Below are 26914 nucleotides of genomic sequence, written 5' to 3'. Positions count from 1 at the left end.
CCTATGGTCGATCTATCAGGACCAAGTGAGTTTGGCAAACAATTAGAGATAATTATATGATAGAGTCTTAGCTGTGTGACAGCGTCCATTTCTAACGTTCAAGGTCTTGCCACCCCAGAAATGTAGTGGCAGATGAGTTTACACAGTAGTCAACGGTCATCGTCCAAGGAGCAAAGGTAGGCAGTCTGTTGTAGAGCACACTGGCTGTATTTCCTATTGCATTTCATACAATCTCATGATGTTCCAAACTTCTAGTCTTCTCTGTGTTGAAGGACTAGCGGACTCTTTACCTCTTTATTAATGAGAACAATTGGTTTTCCTTCATTGGCTTCCTTTGTATGCCTCCAGTTCTGGAAAGATGTTCTCCAAATACCACTGAAATGACTTGCAACCCAGTTGTTTCCTTAATTCAACACGCTCACTAATGTTTCCATAGGGAGAGGATTTCAGACTAGGTCTTCGTGAAAACACCTGCTCCTAAATGTAAATAAAGAGTTTCATTAAACAAAACCAGTCTTTGGGAATTCAATCATGGCATCATATGAACTTTGTAAAAAACAACGGACAACCTTCTGATTCCCTCTGTATCGGTACACACCACCTGGGACTCACTCAGCCCACACGTATGGACAGTATGAGCTGCGATGGACCATGCGGAGGTGGGGTTTAGCCCCTGCCTCTTACTCTCTCAGTGATACTCAAGGACAAAAAGCCCTCGCTGCCCCATTCCAATCAACACTGTCATGGTTGCAGAAGTGGGGGGTGGTGTGGCGGCTCAGGGCAAATCGACTCAGAGAGAGCCTGGGTTTAAATGCCGGCTCTGCTGTTTATTAACTAGGTGACCTTGGCCCCTACCCTCATGAAGTTGTGAGCACTGAGCGCTTTAATACCTGCAAAGCTGCCCTGGTTGGTTTGGCTCAGCAGTTAGAGCATCGGCCTGTGGACCAACGAGTCATGGGTTCGATTCCGGTCAAGGGCATGTCCCTTGGTTGCGGTTTGTCCCCGCCCCGGTTGGGGTCATGCAGGAGGCAGCCAGTCGATGTGTCTCTCTCATGTCGGTGTTGCTCTCTCCCCCACCCCCCACTCTATCTGAAGATGAATGGAAAATTATTCTTGGGTGAGGATTAGGAAGGAAGGAAGGAAGGAAGGAAGGAAGGAAGGAAGGAAGGAAGGAAGGAAAGAAGGAAAGAAGGAAAGAAGGAAAGAAGGAAAGAAAGAGTGAGTCAGGCGTGAGTGTGGCCACCTAGAGTGAACTCATTGAGAACAGGGTCTGGAGGCGAGTGGCTGAGCAGGGGAAGGGGTACTGCTAACTACAGGAACACAGAGAAAGGAACAAAACTTGCTGCCGGAAAGGCAGTAGACGACTTCTTCAGAGCAAGCCCCACTGTGGACTCCCATGTTTTCAAACCAGAGTTGTATTCTTTTTTTTTTTTTTATCCTCACCCGAGGACATTTTTCCATTTTTTGTTCAGGTAGAGTGGGAGGGAGAGAGAGGAACAGAGAGAGAGAGAGAAACATCGATGTGAAAGGAACACATTGAGTGGCTGCCACCTGCACGACCGACCAGGGCCGGGGACAAACTGCAACCGAGGTACGCGCCCTTAGCGGGAACCGAACCCGGGTCTCTCAGGACCGCAGGCCGACGCTCTAACTGCTGAGCCAAACCGGCCAGGGCCAGAGTTGTATTCTTTACCTTGTACTCGTCCAGCCAGACGTGCACCAGTCTGAGGTTGTTATAGATCAGGGCTCTTCTGGATTCATTAGTATTACGGTTGCTCCATTTATTAAGATGTCCCACTCGAGAGCAGGGCAGTATGTAAAGCTGGCCTCCACACATCCAGATCTGGACAGAAGAGAAACAGAAAACACAGTCAGGTGTGTTTTCTAGTAATCGGCAACTGACGCATTGTTCTTTACAAGCCTCAATGGCTCGCGTTTATTAAGTGTCTTATTTCATTCTGTCCTCGCAACAACCGTATAATGTAGATCCCGTGATCATGCCCATTTTACAGATGGAGATATGAATGCATAGACTGAGCAAGCAGCTTGCACCGACCCAGGGCTGGTGAGTAGCAGAGCACAGGATTCAAACTCGGGAAACCCAGCCCCATCGCAAGCAATCTGAATACACAATGATTCTGCCTCTGTCATCCTTGACCAATTCTGAGGCTGATCGCGAGTGAAGAGTGGCATGATAAACGTGTCTTACGATATTCTCCAACAACATCAGAAAATATTGTGCTGTGTTAGCCACGGTGATGGTTCATAGGTGCAAAGTGGCTGAGGTCAGCCCCGAGCCCGGAAGAGGTGAGAAGATAGAGTTGACGAGGACAGTCTTGGGAACACCCACGTTTAAGAGATTCTCAGATGAAGAAATTCCTGTGAAGGAAACTTTGAGCACCACCAAGCAAGGGAAGGGGGACCAGAAATGTTGTCCTGAAAGCCAAGAAAACTTTGGGGAAAGACTGGTCTGCGGTGTCCAATGCTGCAGGAATCTCAAGTCTGCGGAAGACCGAAGGCCATCTCCGAGGGACGTCACTGTCACGATGCTTCTGGATGCCGAAGGCCCCCTGATGCTGGTCTACTGGACTGAAGAGGAAGTGAGAAATGAAGAAGCACACACAGACATCGAGGATCTTTTTCTTCTCCGGAGAGACAAGGTTGCTTCTCGCGGTTCCAGCCCACCGCCAGTATCCTGAGAGTGCTTTAACGTTTGTTTATGAAAAGAGAGACCCAAGGATACTCACAAGATAGGAAAGGGCCATTAGGAATGGAGCGGTGGAAAATACTGAAGCGAGGAAAATTGATACATTTGAGTAATAAATGAGCTGTTCTTCACTAGCTGGAGGGAATGTGGAGCCGGAAAAAGGAATACAGTTTTGTTCTGTTATTATGTGTTGTTATTGATTGATCCTTTAGAGAGAAAGGAAGGGAGAGCTAGAAACATCGATAGGCTGCCTCCTGCACGCCCCCTACTGGGGATCAAGCCTGCAACCCAGGCATGTGCCCTGACCGGGAATCGAACCGGGATTCCTCATTTCATGGGAGGATGCTCAATCCACTGAGCCACACTGGCTGAGCTGGAATACACTTACGTTTCAAATATGAACGCATCACTCACAAAATTGATTTTATTCTGAGACAGAAAAACAGGCTTTTTAAGGTATGAGGCCCTGAAAAGGGGAGGGTCTGTACACCATATTCTCAGAGCAATGGAATGAAATAGGCGTGATCGCCCTGGCCAGTTTGGCTGAGCGGTTGGAGCATCGGCCTGTGGACCAGAGAGTCCAGGGTTCGGTTCCCGCTAGGGGCACGTACCAAAAAAAAAAGTCTGAAATAGGCGTGATCCACCAGGCAGAGGGAGATGGCAAAGGCCTGGGTGTTACACAACACCGGCTGATCAGAAGGGAAGGCATGAGTGGAAGCAAGCAATGAAAATAACTAACAGGCCCGGCCGGTGTGGCCCAGGGGTTGAGCGTCGACCCAAGCACCAGGAGGTCGCCGGTTCGATTCCTGGTCAGGGTACATGCCCAGGTTGTGAGCCCGATCCCCAGTGGGGGGCGTGCAGGAGGAGGCCAGTTGATGTTCTCTCTCATCAATGTTTCTGTCTCTCTCCCTCTCCTTTCCTCTGTCTCTCTAAAATCAATAAAGAAGCCCTGGCCGGTTTGGCTCAGCGGTTAGAGCGTCCGCCTGCGGTCCGGAGAGACCTGGGTTCGGTTCCCGCTAAGGGCATGTACCTCGGTTGCAGTTTGTCCCCGGCCCTGGTTGGTCGTGCGGGTGGCAGCCACTCGATGTGTCCCTTTCACATCGATGTTTCCCTCTTTCTCTCTTCCTCTCCCTCCCTCCCACTCTGTCTGTACAAAAAATGGAAAAATGTCCTCGAATGAGGATTAAAAAAAAAAAAAAATTTAAAATCAATAAAGAAAAAAAAAAATTAAAAGAAAATAACTAACAGGATGCTGCCACCTGGGGGCTTGGAAGGAAAATATACTGCTCTAGATATTCCTCTATTCACAATAAATGTCTGAAGGTTTACACCATAAGTCTATGCCTGAAAGAACTTTCACACACATGAATGAAGTAACCAGCCAAAAGGAGGAGGAGGGAGGTAACATCCAAAACAGAAGAGAGAAAACAAAAAAAGTCGGAAAAAGAAAATACTACAAAGAAATACAGCAAACAATGTAATACCTGCTAAGATAACATGAAATTCAAAGTATGATCTCTGTGGATGACTTCACAGTATAAGGGACAGATGGAAAAATTTAAACTGCATGGGTAGTGGTAATCACTTGTTAATCAGCTCCTGTAAATTCATCAGTTAATCTGTTTCCTCCACTCCAACTTTCTTGTTTGGGCAAAGAGACAAACAAGACAGAGAAAAGTGAGAATTAAAGTATGTTAAGCCCTGGCCAGTTTGGCTCAGCGGTTAGAGCGTCGGCCTGTGGTGCAGAGAGACCCGGGTTCGGTTCCCGCTAAGGGTGCGTACCTCGGTTGCAGTTTGTCCCCGGCCCTGGATGGGTTGTGCGGGTGGCAAATACTCGATGTGTAGCATTCACATAGATGTTTCTCTCTCTCTCTCTCCCTCCCACTCTATCTGAACAAAAAATGGAAAAATGTCCTCGGGTGAGGATTAAAAAAAAGAAAAGAAAAAGATAACATATGTTAAGAGGTCCTGGCCGGTTTTGCTTCGTGGTTAGAGTATGGACCAAGGAGTGGGGGGGTCGATTCCAGTCAAGGGCACGTCCCTTGGTTGTGGTTTGGCCCCAGCCCTGGTCAGGGTCGTGTGGGAGGCAACCAGTAGATGTGTGTCTCTCCCTCCCTCTCTCTCTCCCTCCCTCCCACTCTGTCTGAAAATAAATGGGAAAAGATCCTCAGCTGAGGACTTAAAAAAAAATGTTAAGAGGAATAGCAGTGAGCTCACAGCCTAGAATTGAGTAAAAAACAAGTACCTGTAATGCACATACGATAAACATTTGAATAGAACCATATATATATATATATATTTTTTTTTTTTTTTATTCTCCCCCGAGGACATTTTTGCATTTATCTTCAGATAGAGCGGGAGGAAGAGAGAGAGGGAGAGAGAGAGAGAGAGAAACATCGACTGGAGAGACACATCAACTAGTTGCCACTCACACGACCCCAACCGGGACTGGGGACAAACTGCAACCGAGGTCCGTGCCCTTAGCGGGAACCGAACCCGGGCCTCTCTGGTCCGCGGGCTGACGCTCTAACCGCTGAGCCAAACCAGCCAGGGCCGTAGCTTAGATTTTTGTTGGACTCTCTCTCTCCAGGAATATCTACTTTGTTCTACTTTATTCTCTACCCCAATTATTTCATGAAATCTCACAAAATTCTGCGAATGGCACTGATATTTTTTCCTACCTAACAGGTGAGGAAACTGAGACACAGGAAGTAATGACCTGCCAAGGAGCTTACAGCAGCAGAACTGGGCTCATGCTAAGCTCCAATATACAGGATTTTTTTAAAGTGGAATCTATTTTTAATAATTGAGATATAATTCACATACCACAAGAAATCACTCTTTTTTTTTTTTTTTTTTGAGAGTGGGAAGGAGGAAGGGAGAGAGAGTGAGAGAGAAACATTGATATGAAAGAGATGCATCGATGGATTGCTTCCTGAACAACCCTGGCTGGAGATTGAACCCTCAACCACTAAACCCATGACTCTTTGGTCTGCAGGTCAATGCTCTAACCGCGGAACCACAGCTGTCGGGACAAGAAATCACTCTTTTAAAGCATAGAATTTAGTGATTTTTCATTGATTCCTCAAGATTGTGCTACTATCCCCATTAATTCTAGAACATGTGCAACCCCTGCCCCATTAAGACGCCTGGTACCCGTCCGCAGTCTCTCTCCTTCCTCCAGGCCCCGGCAACTACAAGTCTACTTTCTGTTTCTATAGATTCGCTTACTCTGCACATTGCATATGAATGGATCCGTGTAAATAAGTGGTTTTGTGTGTGGCCCCTTCCACTTACCTTCATGGTTTCCAGCTTCATCCGTGTTGTAGCAAGGGTCCCAGGATTTAAGAGTCAGGAGACGATGCGGACATCTTCTTCCCAAGTCCTCTCATTTTACAGATGGAGAAACTAAGGCCTAAGATAGCTCATGGATGTAGTGGGACAGATAAAACTAGAAAGCAACCGGACCTCCTAATCCTTTGTTGTCTCCGCCACACTACAATTACCACGACAATCGGTAGCATAAAAGAGAGATTCCAGCCCTGGCTGGTGTGGCCCAGTGGTTAGAGCGCCGGCCCTCAGACTGAGGGTTGAGGGTTCGATTTCTGGTCAAGGGCATGCACCTTGGTTGCAGGTCGATCCCCAGCACTGGTCTCAGGGCCCATGTGGGAGACAACCAATCGATGTCTCTCTCACATCAATGTTTCTTTCTTTTTTTTTTTTCTTATTGTCACCTGAGGACATTTTTCCATTCTTTGTTCAGGTAGAGTGGGAGGGAGAGAGAGGAAGAGAGAGAGAAAGAAACATTGATGTGAAAGGGACACATCGAGTGGCTGCCACCCACACAACCAACCAGGGCCAGGGACAAACTGCAACTGAGGTACATGCCCTTAGCAGGACCCGAACCCGGGTCTCTCCAGACCGCAGGTTGACGCTCTAACCGCTCTAACCGCTGAGCCAAACCGGCCAGGGCTCGCTCTTTCTTTCTCTCTCCTCCTCCTCCTCCCTTCCTCCCTTCCACTGTCTAAAAATCAATGGAAAAAATATATCCTTGGGTGAGTATTAACAAAAAGAAAAAAAAAGATTCCACAACAGATTAAATAATCTATTAACTTGACATATCATACATTGGAAATAACATATGGTAGGAAAATCGGATATCTTATGCAATACTTTAAATTTTTTTTTTTTTTACAAGAAGTCCCACACATCATATATTTCATGGGACACCAGAGTGGTACCAGATACTCATGGAGAAAAATGGCATAACCGTCACAGCAGATTATGCGATTTACAGTCGGTTTCACTTTGCATGTACAAAGATAACTATTTAAAAACTAACAACGAAATCTGAATCACCCTCAGTGAAAGCTCCAGATTTTCTCCTCCCCAGAAGTTCATCTCCTTGTCGAACTGCCCAATCTCGTAAAAATAATGCCGATTGATAGCAAACATCCCTCCAGCCATGACAGGGGACCTAAACGGGGCACATACATATTAAAGTGATTCTTCAGACTCAGTTGTTACAGATTTTTTTTTTTTTTTGGCAAAGTTAAATTGACTACGAACGATAACATAGTAAAAACTAGAAAACAACCCTATTAAATAATGTTGAAATCATCTTAATGTATATTTTAGTACAGGTATTAAGTTAAAACTATACCTACCTGAAGGTAGGCATAACATTCCCTTAGCTCTAGCCAAATTATGTACACAGGGCGGGGTGAAAGTAATACAATCGTTAATAAATAATAATACAGGGATAAATGGTGTCTGGCATTCTCACAACCGTAAACCCATGTCTGCCCCACCCTGTCTTCTAGACGTTGTCTCGGTCAGAGGGAAAATGATCTTTTTTTTAATTTTTTATCCTCACCCGAGGGTATTTTTCCATTTTTTGTACAGATAGAGTGGGAGGGAGAGAGAGGAAGGGAGAGAGAGAGAGAGAAACATCGACGTGAAGGGACACATCGAGTGGCTGCCACCCGCACGACCAACCAGGGCTGGGGACAAACTGCGACCGAGGTACATGCCCTTAGCGGGAACCGAACCCAGGTCTCTCTGGACCGCAAGCCGACGCTCTAACCGCTGAGCCAAACCGGCCAGGGCGGGAAAATGATCTTTAGGCTGCAAGTCTCCTGTGCGGATGGTGACTGAACTGGATGGTGGAGTTCAGAGATCCCCACTTTGAAGGGCATTAAGTGAACTGCACTATTTACTTCTGGGAAAAACTGTCACATTACAAAGCATTTCTTTTGTCTGCCAAGGGCAGGGCCCATACACACCAAACTAGTTTAAAAGTAATTACATGTTCATTCATTCATTCATGCATTTGTTCAAAAAAAGTATCTACTGCCCTGGCCGGTGTGGATCAGTGTTTAGAGCATTGGCCCACGCATCCAAGGGTCAAGAGCTCGATTCCCAGTCAAGGGTACATACGTGGGTTGCGGGTTCGATCCCCAACCCCAGTTGGGGCACATGCGGGAGGCAACCAATGAATATGTCTCTCTCACATTGATGTTCCCCTCTCTGTCTCTCTCCCTTCCCCCTTGCTCCCTCCCTTTTACTCTCTCTACAAATCAATGGAAAAATATCCTTGGGTGAGGATGAACAACAAACAAGCAAGCAAACCAAAGTATCTATTAAGCATCCATAATGTGCTAGGGATACATTAGGGCGTCGACAGGCAAAGGTGGGAGGAGGGAGTCCAGGTAGAGGTTGTGCAAAGTCCCAGAGAAAGGCATGGGATCTTGCAGAAAGGTATGATAAAGGAGGCCGTGAGATGTGGTCAAATTCTTAATGTGTTTTGAAGATGGAGCCAGCAGACTTGCTTATGGTGGGATGTGGGGTGTCGGGAGGAAGAGAGAGTCATCACTGACTCCTATGCCCTTGGCCTGGGCACTTGGAGGACAGAGCTGCCATGGCTAGATGGGAGTGTGGTGGGTGGGGCAGGGGTGGGCGGGGAGATTTAGTGTGGGACATTCAAGGAGAGGGGCCAGTAGACAGTCGGACAGATGCCTCTGGCGTCCTGAGAGAGGTCGGGGCTGGAGGCATAGGTATGGGTGTCATCAGTATGAGGAGGATGAGATTCGCTCTGTGAGGATGGGGTGGGGAAGAGGACACAGGGCTGAGACAAGAGCACCTCAACAGTAAGAGGTGGGGGAGAAGAGGAGGAATCCGCAAAGAGGATGGGAAGGAGGGACAGGCGAGGCGGGGGGAAGGCCCGGTGGTGGTCAGGAGGCCAAGGGAAGAACGCACGTTCCTTTGAGAGGAAGGAGGGAGAGCTCGGCAGACAGAGCCAGTGAATGAGAGCTGAGACCTGAACACTGGATTGAATCATGTGAAGGCCCGCCCTGGCTGGTGTGGCTCAGCGGTTAGAGCGTCGGCCCGCAGACCAGCGAGTCCCGGGTTCGGTTCCTGCTGAGGGCACGTACCTCGGTTGCAGTTGGCCCCCAGCCCCGGTTGGGGTCGTGTGGGTGGCAGCCAGTCGATGTGTCTCTCTCACATCGATGTCTCTCTCTCTCTCTCTCTTCCTCCCTCTCTCCCTCCCGCTCTGTCTGAGGATAAATGCAAAAGTGTCCTCGCGTGAGGATAAAAAATAAATAACGTGAAGAGTTAATAGAGGTGTGAGATGCTCATTTTCAGTGGAAGAAATTCAACACCTACTCCGTTTATTATTTTGTTATAGACATCTAGAAACAAGGTAACTTTCAGAAACAAGGTAAGTAACAACGTATCATTAAGCCCAGGAAACTGAAGATGTGATCTCTGAAAGCTTCCCCACTCCAGGTACCAGCACACCTGTGCTCTTTCCCCATAACCAGAGGAAATCTCACCGGATGGGCGTAGTGGGTCCTTCTGGTCCATCCATCTCGTAAGACAGAACAGTGTCCCATTCAAATTGCAGGTACCAGTTGAAAGCTCCTCTTACAACAGGGGAGGGGTTGTATTTCAGCGTGTCGCCCTCAATGGAATCCATCATGGGACACACCACCATTCTGCGGTCCTCGGCAATGGCAGTCAGCAAGGGCTCCAGCCATACCTTATTCACCTCGCAGTGGCTATCCAGGAAAACCAGGACGTCCCCTGGGGAGGCAAGAACAGGACCAGTGTCCGTCCACATGGATGACACGTCTGACAACCCAAATCAAAGCCCAGTGCAGCTGATTTGTCGAGCTTTTGCTATGTGATTGGCTCCCAAGGTGCTTTCAAGTCCATTGGAGGGGGAGACAAGAAACACATACGTTATTTTGCCCTGGCCCGTGTGGTTCAGTGGATAGTGTCAGCTCTTGCACAGAAGGGTCCCAGTCAAGGGCACATGCCTGGGTTGCAGGTTCGATCCATGCAAGAAGCAACCTATGTATGTGTCTCTCTCACACAGATGTTTCTCTCTGTCTGTGTCTCCCCCACCCCTCACTCCCACTCTTTCTAAAATGCAGTGGGAAAAATATCCTTGGGTGAGGATTAACAAAGAAAGGAAGGAAGGAGGGAAGGAAGGAAGAAAGAGAGAGAGAGAAAGGGAGAAGAAAAGGAAGGAAGGAAGGAAGGAAGGAAGGAAGGAAGGAAGGAAGGAAAGAAATTACTTTGTATCAAAAATGTGGGAGGCCATGTGCTCTGGACATGTAGAAGGGTTAGGGAGCAGGTTGGGGAAGACTCTAAAGAAGCAGGTAGAAGCAAGCTGGCATTCGATTCAAAATATTTTAGCGTGGCTTTGACCGACCAACTCAACTGAGTGTTTACTGTGAGGACACCTTCTCTTGTATTGCCCTCGCAATGCAAAGATGCATAATTATTTTTGCTTTTTAAAAAAATTATTAGAACATTTTTTTTCCTTTATTGATTTTACAGTGAGAGGGAGAGAGAGAGAAACATCGATGAGAGAGAACATCGATTGGCCGCCTCCTGCACGCCCCCCACTGGGGATCGGGACCACAGCCTGGGCAGGAGCCCTGACTGGGAATCGAACCGGCAACCTTTGGTGCAGGGTCGATGCTCAACCACTGAGCCACACCGGCCGGGCTATTTTTGCTTGTGAGTTGGAGTTTTAATGAGGGTCTATTCTGATTAGGGATTGTGGGGAGGAAACGGCAGAGCCGAAATAAAAGGATGTGTGTTTAGAAATGTCCAGGGCCCTCTTGCGCCCTGGGGTGGGACGGTTCGTTGCTGTGGTGTTTTAGGACAATTTGGCAGTATCTTCCCACATTTACAGCAAGAATTCCCTTCTGGCCGGGATTTCTCCTTTTAGCAATTTACCCCATAAGCACAAGCACACATTTGCCCGAACAGATACAAGAAAGGCAGGTGCAGCTTTTTTTTTTTTTTTTTTTTAGTAATAGTAAAAAATTAAAATCACCAATTGAAAACTGACTAAACAAATTACGGCAATCCATTCATGGAATCCATAAGGCCGCACTACCATTAAAAACTGATGTACGTCTTAAGGACTGTCAGGGGACACGTTCCAAAACATTAAAATTAAATTTAAAAAGTAAGTTCAGGACAATAAAGAGAGTACGGCCCTGGCCGGTTTGGCTCAGCGGTTAGAGCGTCGGCCTGCGGTCCTGAGAGACCCGGGTTCGGTTCCCGCTAAGGGCATGTGCCTCGGTTGCAGTTTGTGAGGAGGAGGAGGAGGAGGAGGGGGAGGGGGAGGGGGAGGGGGAGGGGGAGGAGGAAGAATATCCTTAGGTGAAGAAGATCAGATTTTGCTTTTATTTGGCCTTCTGCTCAGTAAGGAGTCCCGGGTTGCATCGTGGCCCGATGCAATTCCCAGGACACTCCCGTTCCTGAAAGGAGACAGCTGGACCTGCCAGACCCCTGGCACCATCCCCCAGTAGTGCTGCCGGCTCAGGGCTCTCAGCTGAGCCCTCCCCAGGAGCGGCCTGCCCTTGGCGAGGGTGGGGGCTGCCTTGCCCAAGGCGATGCTACCTTCCTGGGGCAGGGTTGTCCTCACTCAGGCCTTGTCCCCTTACTCCGCCGCGGCTCTAGATGGCAGCCTACGGAGAACGCTGCTCAGGTCTCCATTCAGGAGAACCTCCTGTGAGGAGCCCACCCGACAGCTTCCAAGTCTTTGGATCTAGTACTGTGTTCACACCAAGGCCTTGCTCGCCCCGGCGCCCAGACAATGACTGAGCACTCTGTGTGGAGGCGCGAGGGGGGCAGGTGCAGGAGGGGAGCCAGGATGGGCCTCTGTTCACGGCCTCTGAGGCCAAGGGGACATGAGAGGAGAAAGAGTTACTGCGAGAAATGTCTGTAAAGGATGACGAGGAGAGGGGGGAGTGTGAACCCCAAGTCTGGCCTGACACCTGGGAAGGGAGGAAGGAGAAAGGAAGGAGGTTCAGGTTGAAAGAGCTTCAGGAAGGCTCAGCCGGACCAGTGGGGAACCCTGAGCAAACAGCGCCCCTCGGAGGCCCTGAACGGGGGCCCTTCCTGGCTCCAGCGTTTCCTGTGCCGCAGGCGGCTGACCGCCAGCCCCAGTGGCCCCCAAAAGTCTCTCCCCTCGCTGCTTGATGGGCCTGGTTCTCTAGAGCACCCCAGTGGGTTCCAATAGCATGCAGCTACCTCTCAGACTTTGTAGCTGGGGACACTCATCCTGTAAGCAGGGGCTGACCTGAAACCCTTGAAGGCGACTTTCTATTTGAAATAACAAATTGACCTTCTGAAGCAGCAGCCTGTTGTCAGAGTCAAAAGAAAGTGAAACTCTCACATGGCTCACATGCACGTCCAGTCTGTTTCCGCCAGTGGACACGGAGGCTCTCGGGGCAGATGGCTTCCGCGTGGGCAGGAAGGTCCCACGGCGCGGGCACCAGGTCACGTGCCCAGTGTCCTTACCTGAAGCGCGCGCCGCTCCGATCAGCCTCGCTCGGATCAGCCCCTCTCTCTTTTTGTTTCTGATTATTTTAATCTTTCCCCGAAACGCTTCCAGATGATAGTCTAGTTTTTCTTTCAGGTCATCTAGGGGAAGAGAAAAGATCCAAGACTTGACAATATATAAAGGACAGCTGCAGACATGAAAACCACTCAGCCCCATGGTGGCCGATCCCCGAGAACCCGCCAAGCCACACAGGTTCTCGCTGGGAAAGACACGAGCATCCTGAGTGAGGACGGACGGACGGAAGGGGTTTCGGCGCCAGCCCAGCCTGGCTGTTCTGTTCTGGCGACGCCTCCGCTGGACCGCACGGCCCTTGCCGGGTCTGGGGGGCCTCCCGGCGCCACCATTCACAGCGTGCCTCTCCCTGGCGCTGAGTCTTAGGCAAGGTGGCAACCACCCACGGCTCAGCTCCCTCCCGTGGTGATACCCGCTGTATCCCGGGCCGTGTCGTAGTGAGAGGAAGAAACACAACACTCGGCATGGAGCCCGGCACCTAATAGTCGCTCAGTCCTCGGAGGTTAATGTGATGATGATGGAGGCGGCTCAGGTGAGGAGAACGCAGAGGTCTCCGAGTCTCAGCTCCCGAGTCCCCGGAATCAGGAGGCGGGGATCAAGGGAAGCGGGCTCACTGCCCTCTTGGTGGAGGCATCTCCTGCCTCACCTTTATTTATTTTTATCCTTACCAGAGGACACTTTTGCATTTAGCTTCAGATAGAGAGGGAGGAAGAGAGAGAGAAAGAGAAACATTGATGTGAAAGGGACACATCAACTGGTTGCCACCCGCACGACCCAACCAGGGCCGGGGACAAACTGCAACTGAGGTACATGCCCTTAGTGGGAACCGAACCCGGGTCTCTCTGGACCGCAGGCCGATGCTCTCACTGCTGAGCCAAACCGGCCAGGGCTCCTGCCTCACCTTTAAAGAGAGTGCCAGGGCCCTGCTCAGAGGCACGCCCAGGGCGGGGCGGCAGCTTGGCTCAGTGTCCACAAACATCTGTCTGACATCCCGGACACAAGAAGTCTGGGGGCCAGACTCAGGGGGAACGCCATTCTGAGAACAGTCATCACTGACATGGAGAGCTGCCCAAGCATCGTCTTCTTGTTGGCTTGTAGTCAGCAGGGACCAGGACTCTGAGAAAGGTGGAAGACATGTCTCTCGTGTAACTCAGTGGGTCCCTGTCCCCTGCTCCCCAAGCGACAGAGTCCATTGGCAGGACTACCGGTGTCAGCTGGGAAAGACAAGCCGTAGTTCAGAAAATCTCCGACAGCCCACATCAAGCCGTTAAAAATTGAAAGCAGGAGTGTGTCGAGCCTGAGTTCCATCGGAACACAGAATACCCCGCTTCCTGTATTTTCTGGGCTGAGGTTCTGTGAGAGTCAAAGAATAAGCTCCTTGGTGGGGTAGGTGAAGTCACCACAAGCCAGGTGACTGTGGAACAAGGACAAGGAGAGGTGTCTAGTCTGGTGCACACCCAGTTCTTGGTCATCAGCAGTGAGTCCTCTCCTGCCTAAAGGATGAATTTGAGCAGGGCACTAGGTATGTCTCTGAACCCACGGTGTGGCTCTGAAAGGCTGGGGACATGTCCCGTGATCATCCTGAGATGGTATCTCCATGGCGCACAACCCCTGGCCTGGGTGAGAAGGCAGAACTCCACAGTCTAATAAAACATCCCATTCTGCCCCAGCTCATGGCTTTTTTTAAATCCTCACCTGAGGACATTTCTCCATTTTTGTTCAGATAGAATGGGAGGGGGAGAGAGAGAGAGAGAACATCGACGTGAAAGGGACACATCGAGTGGTTGCCACCCACACGACCCCAACCAGGGCCAGGACAAACTGCAACCGAGGTACGTGCCCTTATCGGGAACCGAACCCGGGTCTCTCTGGACTGCGGGCCGATGCTCTGTTGAGCCAAACCAGCCAGGGCTGCTCATGGCTTTTTGGGGGACTTCCTGCCCAGCATGTGGCCAAATTTGTGGCTCCCTGCTACGGATAAGGAATCTGAGCGTGTCTCCACATTCCCTCCCGTGCACGAGGCTAGAAACAAACAGTACTCTGCTCAATCTGAGTGGTCTCCAGAAATACCGTCGTGTACAAACAGTACTCTGCTCAATCTGAGTGGTCTCCAGAAATACCGTCGTGTGTGAATTCCTAAATGCAGCTGACGTTAGCTTGAGTCATATTCCACCTTCGAATTGATGCACCTGGAGTGTCTTCTCCTTTCTGTTCTTCCTCCTACTGTCTGCCCTTGTCTTTTTAGTTCCCAGCCCACTGTGGGTCAGATTCACAGTGACGGGGTAAACAGATACATGGCTTCCATGTGAAATGGACCCCCCAGGGACCTGCAGATCCTAAGAATCTGCTCAAGGACCTGTAATCTTTTCACTGATCTGGATCCTGTCCCCCTGGGCTAGCCCCTGGTTTGTACTTAATGTGGTAGAACAGACAACTGATGTCAAGGGCGAGGCATAGTTAATCAGATTTTTATACTAGTATCCCAGTTCTTTAGACCAGTGAGCAAACAGAAATAAGCACTTACCTGTAGCGGGTCCGGTTACAATTCTTTCATGGAAAGTACCTGGCTCATGTCTTCTCCCTGCATTAAGCCTGCAACAGCGCCCCATTGTCTCCAGATGAAGTTCAAACAATGCCCTTCATGAGGGGTTACCTTCTTACAGCTCTGCGTTTATGTCCACCTTTCCCCTCAATTTTATACTCAGGCAGAAACTGCAGAACTCTTCCAAACTCACTACGTTTTCTCTTGCCTCTGGGCCCTTGGGACATTATTTCCTCTGCCTAAAATACCCCTTCTTTCCTGTCCCATCCAGGTAACTCCAATTCACCCTGCAGACCTCAGTCTAGATATCGCTTCTTCCTGAACGTCATCGATGACTTCTAAAGACCAGGCTGGTGCTCCTACATGTACCTCGGGGCAGCGCTGACCACCCCATTTGCCCAGCACCGTAAGGGCAGGGGACCAGCTCTTACACCCCCGCCAGTGTAGCAACAGCCTCGAGCTCCATGCTTGCCTCAACTGTTGCTCATGGAAAATAAATCACATGCCATCAGAGACAGCTTTCAGCGTAGATGAGGTCGATTATTAGCGTTCTGTCTTACCAAATTCGCTCATGTCATCTACCAAAATAATTTCTTCAAGGACTTGGTGTGGAGTGAGGGCCATGATACTGGATATTGTCCGAAACAAGGCATGAAATTCTTCATTGTGGAAACAAATGACAATGCTTGCAGTAGGCAGTCTGGTTGGGTAATGTTTTTTAAGACACCTGCAGGCATAAATAAAAGGAAGAAAATGATTCGTGTTTTGGGATCTCAGCTCCCTGGTTTCAAACCATATTGCAAAGATATAGTAATCAAAACAGTATAGCATTGGCATCAAAACAGACATGTGACTCAATGGAAGAGAATAGACAGCCAGGAAATAAACCCGTGACTACGTGATCAATAAATTTATGACAAGGAGGCGAGAATATACAATGGGGTAAAGACAGTCTCTTCTATAAATTGTGTTGGAAAAACTGGACAACCACATACAAAAGAATGAAACTGGAGCACTGTCTTATATCATATACAAAAATTTACTATAAATAGATTAAAGACTTGAATGCAACACCTGAAAGCATAAAACTCCTAGAAGGACACACAGGTGGTAACTTTATTTACATCAATCCTGGTTCCGACACCCTCCAACAAAGGCAACAGAAGCAGAAATAAGTAAGGGCATTGCATCCAACTAAAAAGCTTCTACATAGCTAAGGGAACCCCCAACAAAATGAAAAGGCAACCTAGTGAACGAGAGAAAATATTTGCAAATCATACACTTGATAAAGAGTTAATATCTAAAATATATAAAGAACTCATACAACTCAAAAGCAAACAAACCAGCCTGGCCGGTGTGGCTCACTGGTTGAGTGTCGACCCTGCACCAGCAGGTCACCAGTTCGATTCCCCATCAGGGCAAATGCCCAGGTTGTGGGCCTGATCCCCAGTGGGGGGCATGCAGGAGGCAGCCAATCAATGTTCTCTCTCATTGATGTTTCTGTCTCTCTCTCCCTCTCCCTTCCTCTCTGTCTAAAAATCAATAAAGAAAACAAACAAAAAAAAAAGACAAGGAATAACAGGTGTTAGGATGCAGAGAAGAGGGAACCCTGGTGCTCTGCTGGTGGGAATGAGTGCAAATTGGTGCAGCCACTGTGGAGAATACTATGGAGGTTCCTCAAAAAATTAAAAATAGATCTACCATATGATCCAGCAATTCAACTTATAGGTATTTATCTGAAGATAAGAAAAACACTAACTTGAAAAGATATCTACACCCCCATGTTCATTGCAGTATTATTTACAATAGCTAAGACATGAACCTAAGTGTCCATTGGTGGATGAACAGATTAAAAAAAAAGTGGTGTGTGTGTGTGTATATATATATATATATCTTCATTTTATATATATATGTCTTCATTTTATATATATGTCTTCATTTTATATATACAGTATATATATATATATAAAATGATATATATAGACATAAAAAGTTCCATTAAAAAATGGAACCATGTTCAGACTGACAAACCTCAGAGGAGGGGGGTTGGAAGGAGGGATGAGATAAAACAAAGAACTTACATGAATGTATGCGTAACCAATGGACATAGACAACAATGCTAGGAGGGGGGATCAGGAGGAGGGTGTCTTGGGGAAAAAAGAGAAACATCTGTAATAATAATAAATTAATAAAAATTGCAACAAAAAAAAAATGGAACCATAAAAAGAAGGAAATCTTGCCATTTGCAACAACATGGATGGACCTTGAGGGCACTATGCTAAGTGAAATAAGTCAGATAGAGAAAGACAAATCCGTACTATCCCCTATATTCCTGCTGCAAAAAAACAAACTCATAGATATAGAGAACAGATTGGTGGTTGCCAGAGGCAGGGGCTGACAAAATGGGCGGGGCAGTCAAAAGGTAAAAACTTCCAGTTATACAATAAATAAGTACTGGGATGTAACATACAGCACGGTGACTGCAGGTTAAATAGTACTATATTGCGTATTTGAAAGTTTTGAGGAATAACCCGGCCAGTGTGGCTCAGTGGACTGACTGAGCATCATCCCATGGACTGAGAGGTCCCGGTTCAATTCCCAGTCAGGGCACATGCTTGATCCCCAGTCGGGGGCGTGTAGGGGGCAGCAGATCCGTATTTCTCTCTCACATCAATGTTTCTATCTCTCTCTCCCTTCCTCTCTCTAAAAAAAATCAATAAGAGCATATTTTTTAAAAAAAAGAAGATGCAAGGAATAGATCTTAAAAGTTCTCATTACAACCCTGGCCGGTTTGGCTCAGTGGTTAGAGCGTCGGCCTGCGGTCCTGAGAGACCCGGGTTCAGTTCCTGCTAAGGGCATGTACCTCGGTTGCAGTTTGTCCCCGGCCCTGGTTGGGTTGTGTGGGAGGCAGCCACTCGATGTGTCTTTTTCACGTCGATGTTTCTCTCTCTCTCTCTCTCCCTCCCACTCTATCTGAACAAAGAATGGAAAAATGTCCTCGGGTGAGGATAAAAAAAAAAAAAGTTCTCATTACAAAAAAATATGTTTTGTAACTATGTATGGTGACCAATGCTAACTAGATTTATTGTGGTGATTATTTCACAATATATACTGATATCAATTCATTATGTTGTACACCCGAGACACATATAAAGTTATATGTCAATTATATCTCAATACGAAAAATAAAAATAAAAACAAGAGAAACATACATTTCATTCCTCGTATCTGGCACATGTCTCCTGTTGCCCAGTTTTTTACTGATAACAGCATTGAACCCATATTTTAAAAAGCCTTGAATAACTTCTTGGTCTGTATAGTTAAAATCCTGAGCTGCAAGAAGAAATGATTAGAGTCACTAAGTATTAGCTTACTACCAGCACTTTGATAATAGGTAGTTAAAAACATCACCATTTTAACATTTATTTTTGTGAAAAACAAAAAGCTACCAGAAACAAGTATAACGAACTACATTTAAAAATTGTTACGTTCAGGTGCTAAATACATACACACCCATCTCATGATTTTCTGTATACCGTATATAAAAATATTTCACGCTTTGAAAATAGAATGGGTCTGAAAAGGACATTCTCTCTTCCAAATATTGAATACCGTGTTCCTTAAACTTGCTAACAGAGAAAATAAAAATACCGAATTTAAGAACTGATCCGTCATTTTCAGCTTTATTTTCTTCAGGTCTTTCGAATATCACAGGTTCTCTTGGTACCGGCTGCTGCAGTTTTTTATCCAGGGACCAAATGAAGGGAGGCTCCTGGGTTGTCTTCTGCTGTTGGGTCACGTGATAGAGGTGCAGACGTATACATAACAGAGCCGACAAGATCCCCAGCACCAAGGTCCCAGAGAGTAGACACTGGACTGTGACATTTCTCATCGTAAACCTAGCATTTCTGAGGGCCCATTGTTCAACTTCCTAAATCGGGAGGATTTGAGAGAAGCCACGTTAGATATTTCAGTGGTTTGTAGGCTCATCTACTCGGTTGAAATTCAGTTTTCAGTGTTCTAGATTATCATTTTGCTATCGGTGCTTATCATATACTTGGATAAGATAGTGTGCTTTTTTCTATCACTGACAACTCTTAGAACTGATATTCGTGAGATTACGTTACATCAAAATGTGTAACATGCTTATAAAATGTACAATAGCATTTAAGGTCACTGGACCATACTCCTGAGCACAAAGCTATAGTGTGAAAGGTCTACTCATCCCTTATACATGCTCAGTTCAATCCATCTTGGGGTGACAGTATAGGTCTCTATTTTAAAATCTGATTTGCCATCAATCAGACTGTTAAAAGCATAAAGACACGATATCGCATGCTGCAAAACGAACGGGCAATGAAACCTATGTCCAGCACCGATGGAGCTGTGAACCGGAACAGCCGTTTTGGCGGGATCCAGTTACACTGAATTCGCGCACACGGTGTGGATCTCTAGGACTATACCCCAAAGAGACTCTCGTGTGTCACCTTGAAGACAGTACACCTGTGGCCCGGGTCGGACAGACACCCACAGAATCCAATCGGCGTGTAGTATCTCGCTTTTCAATTGGAACGGAATGCTGTCGTGCACTGAAGTGTGTCCCCCAAAGATCATATGTTGAAGGACTAACTCCCAACTGACTGCATTTGGAGATAGGTTCCTTAAAGAGGTAACAGATCCAACAAGGTCATATGGGCGGGCCCTGATCCAATGTGACGGGTGTCCTTATAAGGAGACCCAAAGAGACCCCCGGGGTAAAGCACAAAGGACAAGCCGTGTGAGGACACAGTTAAAAGGTGACCATCTGCAGCATGTGGTGCTGGAAATGAGACTCTAAAGTGGGACTTGGGGACTGGTCACTGCCTGGCTGGCTGGCCCCGAGGACCCCACTGCTGGTGGAGAGGCGGTGTTCCGACAGCCCTGGCACTCCGTGGCAGTGTCCTTGTTAAAACCTCAGTGGTGCATCATTGCCAATGATACATCAGATAAGGGGTTAATTTCCAAAGTATATAGAATACTCATACAACTCAACAAAAGAAAGACAAAGAACCCAATTAAAAAATGGGCAGAGGAGCTAAATAGACAACTCTCCAAACAGGACATAAAAACGGCCAAGAGACATATGAAGAAATGCTCATCATCACTAATCATCAGAGAGATGCAAATTAAAACAACAATGAGGTCACCTCACACCTGTCAGAATGGCCGCCAACAACAAATCCTCAAACAAGTGTTGGCGAGGGTGTGGAGAAAAGGGGACTCTGGTACACTGCTGGTGGGAATGCAGACTGGTGCAGTCACAATGGAAAACACTATGGTGTAACCTCAAAAAATTAATAATTGAATTTCCGTTTGACCCAGTGATCCCACTTCTAGGAATATACCCTAAGAAGCCTGAAACACCAATCAGAAAGAATATATGTACCCCTATGTTCATAGCAGTACTATTTACAATAGCTAAGATCTGGAAACAGCCCAAGTGTCCATCAGACAAATGGATAACAAAGCTGTGGTACATATACACAATGGAGTACTACGCAGCTGTAAGAAAGAAAGATCTCTTATCCTTTGAGACGACATGGAGGGACCTGGAAAGTATCATCCTAAGCGAAACAAGCCAAGCAGAAGAAGATAAATACCACGTGATCTCACTTGTTTGTGGAATATAATGAACATAGAGTCTGAGGAACAGGGTAGACCCAGAGACGTGGAAGTAGGGTACAGACTGACAACCCTCAGAAGAGGGGGGGTGTGGGGAGGGAAGAGATAAACCACAAAACTTATATGCATGTATGCATAACCAATGGACACGGACAACAAAGCTGGGGATGGGGTGGGGGAGATGGGGAGGAGGGTGTCAATGGGGGAAAAAAAGGAGAAACATCTGTAACAAAAATAAAAATAAAAAAAATAAAAACTTCAGTGGTGATGCCCTGGCCAGTTTGACTCAGAGGTTGGAGCGTCGGCCTGCAGACCAGAGTCCCAGGTTCGGTTCCCGCTAAGGGCACGTACCTCGGTTCCGGTTCGTCTCCAGCCCCAGGTGGGGTCGTGTGGGAGGCAACCAGTCAATGTGTCTCTCTCACATTGATGTTTCTCTCTCTCTCTCCCTCCCACTCTATCTGAAGATAAATGCAAGAATGTCCGCGGGTGAGGATAAAAAACAAAAACAGAACCTCAGTGGCGGTGACCTGGGATGGGATGCTGGTGGAAGGGCTGTCCCAGGGTGGGCAGGGAGTAGGGAGGTAGATACCGTGGCCTAGGGGGCTGTTGCAGGATGCTACGGGTGCATCTGAGAAAGGCAATAAGAGGCTGAGGGTGCTTCATCACTAACTGGGCCTCCTGCGTGGCATGTGAAGGGACTTGCCCTGTGACCGAAGGGCAGAGAAGGCTGAAGGTCATGCCCAGGGTCTAGCGACAGGGCTCCAGAGCTCCAAGGAAGGCTGACGTCTCAACCCTGGCCCGTCTTCTGTCCGGGGGAGGCGGAAGACTCAGAGACTCAGGATGGGGACGTCTGGGTGGGACATGTCTGAAACCCTAGATTTATGGGGATCCTCTGGGCCTAAAGAAATGGCTCCCTCCTTCCTGGGGGAGGCCAGCTGTCCCCCTCTACTTGAGGATGCTGGAGAGGCCTCTGCTTTGCAAGGCGACACATGCCCTCCTCCCTCAGGCTCACCCCTCAGGTCCCATCCTAGCCACCAGATCAATAACTAGGGTCTAGTTAACCAGCACAGCCCACTCAGGGCGCAGAGGGCCTTCCCCACGGAACCAGGCAGCTCACCCAGCAGAGTCAGGGGTCTGGGCCTGGGCGGAGTCCTGACGTGACTGGGTCAAGGTCGGATGAGGGAGAGTTCGTGACCATAGCAGCGTCCTCCCAGGACACAGCACTGGCCACCCTGACAGATCCTGGCTGCCCAGGAAAGGCTCACTGATGGAACAAATAACACTTTAAACAACGAGGTATTTGATGATCAAAGAAGAAGTATCAAATGTATATGAGAAGAAGATAACTTCTAACTGGGGGAAATGGATGGGTTAAAACTACTGAAAACAAAAAACAAAACAACCACCAACCAAACAAAACAACTAAAAACAGAATGGAGCTGTTTCCACGTCAACAGCCACCACATCTTCCTGTTAAGTGTTTAGACCCTGAGAGACTTTCATGTTAACTTTTTCCAAGATCCAAAAGCAACCGGAAACCAGTTAAAAGAGGATATAGGTGAGAGAAGCCAACTAAATTTTATATAGAAAATACACCCCTGGATTCATATAATAGGATTATTACTGAAAAAATAAAATAAATCTATATTCTCTAGAGGGATCCTACATATTAAGAAAATTTGGGAATCCCAGCTGGTGAGGCTCACTGGTTGAGCATCAGCTCACGTGCCAGGAGGTCGCCGGTTCGATTCCCGGTCAGGGCACATGCCCAGGCTGTGGGCCCGATCCCCAGTGGGGGGCGTGCAGGAGGCGGCCAATCAATGTTCTCTCTCACTGATGTTTCTATCTCTCTCTCCCTCTCCCTTCCTCTCGCTCTGAAAATTAATAAAGGAAAAAAAAATTGGGGGAAAACTCTCTTTTGATGTGAACATCTATAAAAATATACCTCCCCAATTTTCTTATTTTACTAATCTGTGTTTTCTTATATTACTTTTTCTTCTCTTCTTTTTTTAATCCTCACTCAAAGACACACTTAAAGAGAGAGAAAGGGAGAGAGAGAGAGAGACATCGATGTGAGAGAAACAGCAGTTGGTTGCCTTTCATACACTCCCCAAGTGGGGTTAGAACCCGCGACCCAAGTATGTGCCCTGACCAGAATTAACTGGCCACCTTTCGGTGCTCAGGACGACACTCAACCAACCAAGCCGCTCCGCCGGGCGGTTCCATTTTTTTTTTTTTTCCTCACCCGAGGACATTTTTCCATTTTTTGTACAGATAGAGTGGGAGGGAGAGAGAGGAAGGGAGAGAGAGAGAGAAACATCTACATGAAAGGGACACATCGAGTGGCTGCCACCCGCACGACCAACCAGGGCCGGGGACAAACTGCAACCGAGGTACATGCCCTTAGCGGGGACCGAACCCGGGTCTCTCAGGACCACAGGCCGACACTCTAACCGCTGAGCCAAACTGGCCAGGGCACGGTTCCATTTTCTTAAAGCAGAGGTCCTGCAGTTGTCTGGACTATGTCATCACCACCCCCACCCACACACACTTCCAACACACACCACAAACCTCTGCCTCCAAACGACAGATCCAGGAGGTCTGGGATGGGTTTGTCAACTCTGTCTCCTCAGAAGGAAATCATGCTCGATTATTTGCTTCTCTACAGTGTATTGATTTCACATGCTAGAAGAACACAGAATTTGTAGAACGTATTTCAGTAATGACGTGTACCTACAGCAACCACAATGTTAAATGCATTTAAAAACCCCAGCGTTGACACGCACATGCGTACACGCCTGCACACCCATCGAGAAACCAGGACCCTGAGCTCAGTCTGGGTACAGGCATTGAGTTGGTTTTAATTCTTTTTTTATTTTATTTCATTTAAAAACTTTTTAAATTAATTTATTTATGTTACAGATGTTTCTCCTTTTTCCCCCATTGACACCCTCCTCCCTGCCCCCCACTTCACTACACTGTTTTCTCTGTCCATGGGTTATGCATATATATATGTGTGTGTGTGTGTGTGTGTGTGTGTGTGTGTGTATATATATCAGCTCTTTGGTTTCTTCCTTCCTACTCCCCCAAGCCCCTTCCCTCTGAGGTTCCTCAGTCTGTTCCCTGCTTCCACGTCTCTGGATCTATTTTGTTTGTCAGCTTATTTTGTTCATCAGATTCCACATAAGTGAGATCATGTGATACTTGTCTTTCTCTGACTGGCTTATTTCGCTTAGGATAATACTGCTCTTTGACTTGGTTTTAAAAGGAGTCTTTAGTCTGGACGGTGTGGCTCAGTGGTTGAGCGTCGACCCTGCACCAAGAGGTCACCAGTTCGATTCCCAGTCAGGGCACATGCCCAGGTTGTGGGCCTGATCCCCAGTGGGAGGCGTGCAGGAGGCAGCCAATCAGTGTTCTCTCTCATCGATGTTTCTATCTCTCTCCCTCTCACTTCCTCTCTCTCGAAAATCAATAAAGGAAAAAAAAATTTTTTTAAATGTGTCTTTAGCCCTGGCGGGTTTGGCTCAGTGGTTGGCATGTCTGCCTGTGGACCAAAGAGTCTCGAGTTTGATGCCAGTCGAGGGCACATACCTCGGTTGCGGCTCAGTCCCCGGCCCTGGTTGGGGTCGTGCGGGAGGCAGCCAGTCGATGTGTCCCTCTCACATTAATGTCCCCCCACACACAACTCTATCTGAAGATAAATTGAAAAATGTCCTTGGTGAGGATTTAAAAAAATAAAATAAAATAAAATAAAATGTGTCTTTAGAGCCAGGACAAGGTGCCCCTGCTTTACATCATGTCATAACCAGTGTCTCTGTGGGGCATCTGTACGTGTACCCCTCGCTTGCCTTGGACAATCTTTTTTTTTTATCCTCACCTGAGGACATTTTTTTTCCATTTTTTGTTCTGATAGAGTGGGAGGGAGAAAGAGGAAGAGAGAGAGAAACATCGACATGAAAGGGACACATCGAGTGGCTGCCACCTGCACAACCAACCAGGGCCGGGGACAAACTGCAACCGAGGTACATGCCCTTAGCGGGAACCGAACCCGGGTCTCTCTGGACCGCAGGCCGACGCTCTAACTGCTGAGCCAAACCGGCCAGGGCGCCTTGGACAATCTTAACACCGATCCCCACGCAAGACCTACAGCTTTCTGACAGCATGAAGGGCTTTGTTTCCTACTTAATTTTATTAGTAAATAACACCTTCACTTGGTAAACATCTTAAGAAGCACAATAAACATTGTAGATAATAAGAATTGGCCCTGATTTTTAAGAACTGAAGTCACCGGGAGGCCCAGTAACCTGGGGGGGGGGGTGATCACTCCTTACAATAATCAGATCTTCTTATCTCCTTTTTTTTTTAATCCTCACCTGAGGATATTTTTTCCATTTATTTTAAGATAGAGAGGGAGGGAGAGAGAGACAGAGAAATATCCATGTGAGAGAGACACATCGATTGGTTGCCTCCCACACGACCCCAACCAGGGCCAGGGACCAAACCGCAACCGAGGTACGTGCCATTGACCAGAATCGAACCCGCGACTCTTTGGTCCGTGGGACGACACTCTAACTGCTGAGCCAGACCAGCCAGGGCAAAATCAGATCTTCTTCACCCTCACCCACAGAGCCAGCATCTCATTCACGATTCAGCGGCTCGATGCGCTGTTTCCACAGACCCCGCGTGGGGAACCTCGCCCGCCTCTGCTCCTGCCCCCAACACTCGGAGCTCACTCACCTACCCCCGAGACCACCTCTCCAGCTGCTTTGCAACCGATGTGTTTTCTGAGTCAGAGGCAGGAATGTACGCTGGAATGACCTGAAAGATGGAGTTACTTTCTGAATGGCTGACTCTACGGCAGCTGGATTCTGAGAAAATACTTGACTGGGCTGGGATGTCCTGCCCGCAGGGTAGAACTTAAAACACAGCACCAGCTGCCTCACAAAGCTCCGTGACATCACACAGGTGCCCCAGCCCCCACAGGGCCCTGACTGGAAGGTCCAGTCAGCAGGTGCACCAGGCTTGTAGAGTTCAAAGGGTCCTTGGAGAGTCTTAGAATCCTCACACCCCGGCTGAGAAAATGGGAAAAGCCGCCTACCTGGGCCAATTGAAATCCTAGCCTTCTCTAGGATAGGCCTCATTGTTAGCTCTTTAGAAATAGACTCAAGCCCTGGCCGGTTTGGCTCAGCGGTTGAAGCGTCGGCCTGCGGTCCAGAGAGACCCGGGTTCGGTTCCCGCTAAGGGCATGTACCTCCGCTGCAGTTTGTCCCCGGCCCTGGTTGGGTTGTGTGGGTGGCAGCCACTCGATGTGTCCCTTTCACGTCGATGTCTCTCTCTCTCTCTTCCTCTCTCTCCCTCCCACTCTATCTGAACAAAAAATGGAAAAATGTCCTTGGGTGAGGATAAAAAAAAAAAAAGAAGAAATAAAAAGTACAAGCTTTCAATGCACTGCAGTTGACTTAAAGATGAGCCAAAGGGTTGTTTGGCTGCCTTTTAATTTTTCAGTCGGCATTACTCAACATTTAGATGTTAGCAGATGCATTCAGCTTGTGAAATTTCCTCTTAACAAGCCTGAGCAGATTCGACCCTCCCCCTGTTGAGAAGGTTGACTCAGTGTGTTGCCTGGGACCAGATGTCTGCTTCCAAGTATGTGGAGAGGCAGACGGTGGGGTCGGGCCTTCTGGATCCCACTCTGCTCAGATGGGATGGGGAAAAGGACCTCCAAGCATCACTCTGAGTCTCCTTCAGAAAGGCTCAAAAGGAAGGTCCTTCTTTATCACTTTCTAATAAGGATTAATATTAAAAAGAAACCTTTTCTTCATAATAGCCCTCAACTGGAAACAACCCAAATGCCATCAACAGGAAAATGGATACATCATGTTCATTCCTATCATGAAAGGCAACACACGACCTCAGCCACACGCAACACCAGAGGAGAATCTCGCAGACTTAATATTGAGCAATAGAAGCCAGTGTAGAGTTCCGTGTCTACAGAGCTCAGGAAGAGGCGGGATGCATCTGCAAAGGCAGGAATCGGAGCCATGGTCACCCTAGGCTGGGGCGGCGAGGGGGGACTTGCTCGTCCCTGAGACACGTCAAGTGAGCCTTTCAGAATGGCCTC

The 26914-nt window shown here is 47.9% G+C and overlaps 1 protein-coding gene across 1 annotated transcript; it reads right to left on the bottom strand.

The window, feature by feature from the left end:
• On the bottom strand, positions 1–25592 carry GALNTL5 (polypeptide N-acetylgalactosaminyltransferase like 5). Its single transcript, XM_036247015.1, has 10 exons — positions 25535–25592; positions 23365–23478; positions 18784–19063; positions 18345–18465; positions 15693–15859; positions 12536–12658; positions 9544–9793; positions 7067–7184; positions 1694–1843; positions 1–477 (listed from the first exon to the last, which is right to left on the bottom strand). Exons 3-10 carry the CDS (start codon positions 19022–19024, stop codon positions 322–324), a joined length of 1326 nt encoding a protein of 441 aa, XP_036102908.1. The 5' UTR covers positions 19025–19063; positions 23365–23478; positions 25535–25592; the 3' UTR covers positions 1–321.
• Between the last annotated feature and the right edge of the window lie 1322 nt (positions 25593–26914).

The sequence above is a fragment of the Molossus molossus genome, unplaced genomic scaffold, assembly GCF_014108415.1.
Source record: "Molossus molossus isolate mMolMol1 unplaced genomic scaffold, mMolMol1.p scaffold_m16_p_7, whole genome shotgun sequence".
Classification (NCBI taxonomy): Eukaryota; Metazoa; Chordata; class Mammalia; order Chiroptera; family Molossidae; genus Molossus; species Molossus molossus.
This window is presented reverse-complemented; position numbering and strand designations above follow the sequence as displayed.

Coding starts and splice junctions, on each gene's coding strand:
- GALNTL5 (XM_036247015.1), bottom strand. CDS start 19,024: ATGAGAAATGTCACAGTCCAGTGTCTACTCTCTGGGACCTTGGTGCTG. Junction 1,844..7,066: donor ATCTGGAGCTTTCACTGAGG/GTGATTCAGATT, acceptor TCTTCTGTCCAG/ATCTGGATGTGTGGAGGCCA. Junction 478..1,693: donor TCTGGCTGGACGAGTACAAG/GTAAAGAATACA, acceptor ATTTACATTTAG/GAGCAGGTGTTTTCACGAAG.